A 6,578-nucleotide genomic window follows, 5' to 3' on the forward strand; every position below is an offset into this window, starting at 1 on the left:
TACAAATAGTACCAATGCACATTTGTAACATTTCTATACTTTAACATTAGGTTTATGTCATGACATGTTTGTGTCTCACCAGAAATGGGAGCAGATTGAGTCCAACTCCAAGCTTCGTCACGTGGGCAGTAACCTCTGTCTGGACAGCCACAGTGCCAGGATGAGCGGACTCACTGTGGAGGTCTGCAGCCTGACCCTCAGCCAACAGTGGAAGTTCACCCTCAATTTACAATCATAGGGGGCGCTACAGGCCCTGGAAAGAGCTGGATATCAGATAGGGACACCAACATAGACTCTGAGACACAGACAAAGAGATGGAAATAGACTCGAGGAGAAAGACATACTTGATGGATAAATGGATCCCTCTTGCTCCTCCTCCTCAGCGGTGTAGCCAGTCACATCTATACACCTCTCCCCCACACTTACCCCTCCCAAAATAACAAAGAGCCACACCCACTGGGGGAGGGGCTTGCAGACCATAATGGAGTAAACCCGTAAACTGACTGTATCTGGTGGATGGATGGTGACAGTGATGATCATGATGAGGCTAAAAGCTTTCCATCCAAACTACATACCTCAGTGTTTTTTCATTGATGGTTCCAGAGGCAAATATTGTTCTTTTACTTTCTTTAATGCTGGTGAGGTAGAACTCGTTTTACTTTGTAATTATTTTATTTACTTATTAATATTTTTTATTTCTTGCTGTCAACTCTCCGGAGGTTTGGCAGGAGCTTTTTTTCACTCTTGAAAGAATGGGACTCTGGTGTTGTTGCTCCTCTACGGTGCTCTCTCTTTGTTTCACCACACTGAGCTAGAGCCTGTCCCGGCAGACGGAGGCTTTAGGTTGTGGTTTGGATGAGGTTTGGGTGAAGAGGTGATGTGAAGGGAGGAAATGAACTCGATTCCTTGAGCTTTTCCTCTCGCTTCGTCTCATTTGTTCACAGGATCAACGGAGAAAAGAGAGGCAAGTGGACAGAAGAATGCGGTCTGTTCTGCTTTGATTTCTACAGTTTTCCCTTCAGATTGGGTTTTGGGGAGGGCGAGGGTGTTCAGGGAAGAGCTTCTCTGTTTTGGATGGGGCCTGACACCGGTTTGGTTTGGCCGGAGGTGCAGTTCCTGAAACCAGGAAGTGTCTTGAAGCCACCCCTCAGGATTTACTGTTTGTCGTCAGGCTGTAGCACTGGCTGCCACAGCATCTTCACTTCTACACCATTATGTCTCTAAAGAAATCAACAGTCTTTTTTGTTTTTGTTTACTTTTGTCAAAAAAAATGGAACCAAATTTCGAATGGATGTTTTTGTGTTTTTGAGCGATTGAAAAAGGTTTTCTTTACATACTCTCGCTGCTCTCTTAACTGCTCCCTGTGGAACGGCTCAGTTTATACATCTTCTTTTCCTGCACAGATCATTTTCTTTGCCGATGTCTAATATTGTCATTGTAGGAAGGTTACTGTCTAATAATCGCATCCAAACTGGATTTAATATTGCAGCTTTTTCTCTAGAGATAACAGGTGTTGGCTGCAAAAGCATACCAGTGACATTTATATTACCACCACCCCGAGATACCCACACATGACATGACTGAGATGTTTGTTTCTGTACTTTCAGCACACACACACACACACACACACACACACACACACACACACACACACACACACACACACACACACACACACACACACACACCTGCCTGCTCTTGCACAGCAATAGAAGGAAACGGTAGCGCTCATATGTGGCTAACATTCCAGACCTGACATCAGAGGTAAAAGTAAAACCTTGCTTATTCCAGTCTGGGAACAGATGTCGTGCAAAAAAAAATAGTTTTAAACTGTATGAAATGTGCATGTGCACATGTTTTGAAAAGCTCCTTCTAGCTGCATGTATCACCAACCAGCTCCCACAGGGTTGCCCAGCTTTTTTCTTCATTGTGCCTGTTAGATCAGCCATCTGTTCAGTAAGTTGAAACCGCAATAAACAAGGTTTTACTGTTTGTCCTCACTTGGTTTCTGCAAGACGTGAGCATATTTTACTGATTGCACAAGTTTTTGATGATAAAAATTACTGATGAGAACACTTCTTGTTTATTTTGGCGAGCTACTTTATTCTGTGGAACAAGGTGTTGGTGTCACCAAAACAGTATCACTGATACTATTTACAGTACATGTATCTGTTTGGTACTTCATTACCTGATGCCTGTTGTGCATCTTTCAACATTATTCGCTCCTGGGCTTCAACATGGGTTCATCTTAACTGCTATGCTCCTCTGTACAGTCACTGATGAGTAATGATGGTACAGTTTGGGGAAATTGAATTTGGAGTGACTCATTTCGTGGCAGCTTCAAGGCAACTACATTAACACAAAACATCTTTGAACAGATGAAGAACAGAAATGGCCTTTAGAAATCACATATTTCCTAATTTATTCTAGAAAGAAGTTGCAGCCTCAAGTGTTCTTTAATGTCAAAACTTCTCTCGGTGTCTCAATATGTCTCTTCCTCTCTCACTTTCACATCTTTACTTTCAAATGTTGATTTCTTTGTTTTACTGTGTTAGCGAAGCGGACAAAGACAGCTGGTCATGTGTGCTGCGTTGTCTGATACTTTACCATCCTTTGTTTCATGTCTTTGTTTTATGCCATTTTTCCTTGTACCTGATTGTTTGTATTGTCTTATACACTCACACGATTGTAAGGCGAGTGAGTGGAGTTGAAAAGGTCAGCTGACACTGCAGGTGGTTGGAAAGCTTATCCTGTGACTTGATAGGTCGCTGCATTGTTCTGTGAGGCTCGGCAGACCCGAGGGTGAGTCTAGTTCTCATGGTGACCAGACTCGAAAGGCCCAATTCTAATTTTAATGTTTTAGGTACACTAATTAAACAAATTAGTTTTTTTTTGCCATTCTGTTTGAAAACTTGCACAAAATATGTAACATTTTCAGTTTTGACTTAATTTCTTAAGAATGTTGCAAATCCATAATTGGAATACTGAAGAGCTGATTGGAATTTAAGTTGTACATTGTGCATCCAAAGACTGTAAACAGTATCTGCAGTCACACACGTGGTGTTGTAGATCAAACAGCCTAAACTTCATAATTCATAGGGCAGGTCTGAGATAAGTTGGGTGCAGGTTCTGTCATTGTTAATTAATTATTCCTTTACATCTCCTTCATATCAAACATCCTTAAGAAGATCATTTATCATCAAATTTAGATGCTTATATGTTGCTTACTGTTTAGTTAGATGAAAACCTAAAAACCTGGTGGTCTTCATTTTCAAAGTATCTGGCTCTTGACTTTGTCAGTGAGGACAACGTGATGTTTTTAGTGGTGTATAGTGCCCTCTATTGTCACACTTCTTGTGGGTAACAAGTACAGAAACCAGAAAGAAAAAGGGACTCAAAATAGTAAACTTCTGATGCACGATGCACCAGTGGGGAGTTTTGGACATTTTTCTTAATCACATTTTCTTTGTCTTTGTCTCTTATTATTAAACTGTTGATTAAGCCCTACTTAAATGGCCAGGCAGTACAGACTAAATGGGCATGAGAACCAAACGGCACACACCTGAGTGACCATGGCAATACTGTCTGGGACAACAGCTCAGATATGTTGTTTAAAGCCTTTTCTTTTTAAACCAGTCTTATTCTTGTGAAGATGAAAAGCTTGCTATTTAATTTTTTTTATTATTTTTATGTTTTACACAGAGGAAATGACTGTAATAATTAAGTAGTCCAGCACCTCATTTTGATTGGATGATTAAATGTTTACATCTTTAGCACAATGTGCCAACATTTTCCTTCCCGTTTTCTCTGTATGAAGAAGAATGAGAAGGGGGGAAAAAAGTCTTTGGAAATGCAGAATGAGTCGCAGATAACTCGTTACACATTTGCTGATAGTATATGTTGAGTGGCTCTTTTTTCTTCCCAGTCTTGGTTAGACCTGCAGGACACGCCGGGGCTAGGACATCTCTTAGCTGCTGATCTGGTGTCAGTCTATAATGGATACAGGGAACAAAATTGGCACTTTTCTTATATGATGTCTTTAACCAACTGTGTGTCTGTATGTGTTAGCTTAAAGCACCAATCAAAGAGAGGGAGAATATTGTCAATCTTGCAGACAGGCATCTTTATTAGCATTAAAAGGGGGGTGTATAACTGAACACCAGTCAGTGAACAAGAGCATCTACCCCACTGAGCCAGTAGGACTTTATTCATACTCAACGTGTTTTTGAAGGGAAACAATCAACAGCTTTATTTGATGAAGTTTAACATGAGGAGTAAAGGTCAAGCTTTGTGTTCTCTCAGCTTTCCCCCTAAACGGAGCAGAGTTATGTCATGTCACAGGAGGGATGCCTTCCACCTTCAGCCCACCTCAAATCCCTGGCCTCAAATACCCATTTAGGATTAACAGAAGAAGAGCCTCCTCTGATATGTGAAAATCCCTGCTGAGACATGCAGCTCAGGACTACTTAAGTTCCTGAGTGACAGTAACAGTGAGTGTGAACATGCACATAAGACAAAATACTGTAAAAGTCAACCAGTAATGACCGATAAAAGGTGAAACTAATCAATGAAGTGATGGGGTGATAATGTGTTTTCTAAAAGGATTGGGGCTTCATTGAACGTCTGTGGTAGCTGATATGGCACGAGGGGTCACACATGTAAAAGTGTATATTTTTGTATATACCGACATCAGTGTGTGTACAGTATGTACATATATACACAGTGTACTCAGCCGCGGTTCCTAGGTTTATTGTCAGACTGTACAGCGCTTCTAACTGTCCCCTGTTTTATAGATACTGCAGAAATTCAACTTTGAATGAATGAGGAGAAATGATTAACTTAAATAAATGCATTTATATATATATAAACTAAACGGTGTCGAGTATTTTGGTCCGCTTCAGTGGTCGGTGGTGCAAGCTCACAATAGATACTTAAGCACCAACACAAACGTACTCAGAGTATATTGATGTTTCTGTTTGTCTATTTTAGTTTTCACTGTCATACTGTGGAACTGGACCACTATCTGCAAAACCCTCCATTGTTCAAGGATGGACAATGGACCTCCAACCAACCATATGCTGTGCAATGAGGCAGCAATTTGGGCAACATTATAAAAATACTGGTAGACTTTTTAATTCATTAGCAACATGTTTTAGTCCTAATAACCACACAATACGCACATACAAATGTCATGTTAATTTCAGCTAAATCCCAAATTTCAGAACCATGCAGATGTGTAATATTTCCACTGGCAGAGATACTGTAGATTACTGGGGCAAAGGCAATATGGTTTAGGTAGTGACACATTTAAAATGCAATGTTTATTATATGAACAAATACTTGTATAATTGTATTTTGTACCAACTAAAGAGGCAGCCATGGTTCTGTACTGAATCATTTTGTTCTTTTGAGATTCCTCAAGGAAGTATGTAGACATCACTATATGTCATTGTTGAACATCTCATTGCAAAACTTTGGGTTATTCATATGCTGCAATTTCCACTCTTCTGGGAAGGTTTTCCAAAAGACTTGAACCTGGCTGCAGAAATTTGCTCCCAGTCAGCCATAAGTGCATTTAGGTTTGACAGGGACAGTAAGGCTGGCCTCACAGTCATTGTTCCAGTTCATCCCAAAGGGTTTCATCATATGTGTAAATGTATTAGGCAAATAAAGGAAATAGTATATTAATATTATAAGAATGCCTTCTGAACTATCTTATAAACTGTTCTTAATTAAAACTAAAGAGTCTGACCTAGACAATGAAAAACGGCTCCAGACTAAAAGTACACAAAAGTATGGCTTGGCAATTTCACCATGTAGTGTACTGTATAGGACATCACTGTTAACATGTTAACTGTCTGTCTGATGGCCAATAATTCTGATAAATTGGTACTTTAAAATTCAATATGTACCCAGTAAATTATCTGGTAAGATGGACATTTGCATAATAATGAAGATAATTTATTTTCTTAAAGCTATATTAATATTTAATGCCCAGAGCTTTTAATCTTAATAAACTTTATTGTTCAAGTATGTTTAGGATTTTGACTCCAATTTCCAGCAGCTCTCAATGTGAATGTGTGTGAACACAACAATGTTATAGAAAGATACTCCTAAAATAAGTACAACAAGGCTAAACAAAAATAAGCAAAGATAAGATATATATATATATACAAATAATATACAAGCAAATAGATGTGAAAAATATAGAAATGTAGTCTATATAAAACAACAAACTGTATGTACAGGTCAATTTTTATCTACTGGGTTACAAATAGTGCAAGAGGCATTGTTGAAATAATTATGTAAGTCATACATCAGATAGCTATTATGTGTATTTATTAATTGTATGCACATGCAATGCACATTGATAAACACCACTGTTAATGTGCCAGTGTTTCCCAAAGGCTAATTTTCAACAAAAGGCCAATTTTCAACTGTTGGCCAGATGGTAAATTAACCGTTAAAACAACAATAAAACACATCCAATTAGAACAGAAGAAAGCAGGCGAAAACATGAAGCAGCTGAACCGATACAAAAAAAAGCTTTGGATTAAGGCAAGCATCATGCAAAGTGG

General features: G+C 39.1%; 1 protein-coding gene across 1 annotated transcript in view; it reads left to right on the forward strand.

Annotated features, from left to right (window-relative positions):
* Nucleotides 1-4,873, forward strand: part of galnt2 (UDP-N-acetyl-alpha-D-galactosamine:polypeptide N-acetylgalactosaminyltransferase 2) — a 62,886-nt gene extending 58,013 nt beyond the window's left edge. Inside the window, exon 16 of the mRNA XM_039794666.1 lies at nucleotides 83-4,873. Within this exon, the coding sequence (XP_039650600.1) occupies nucleotides 83-238 (156 nt within the window). The 3' untranslated portion in view covers nucleotides 239-4,873. The remainder of the gene's footprint in view (nucleotides 1-82) is intronic.
* The last annotated feature ends 1,705 nt before the right edge of the window (nucleotides 4,874-6,578 follow it).

This window comes from Perca fluviatilis, chromosome 3, assembly GCF_010015445.1.
Source record: "Perca fluviatilis chromosome 3, GENO_Pfluv_1.0, whole genome shotgun sequence".
NCBI lineage: Eukaryota > Metazoa > Chordata > Actinopteri > Perciformes > Percidae > Perca > Perca fluviatilis.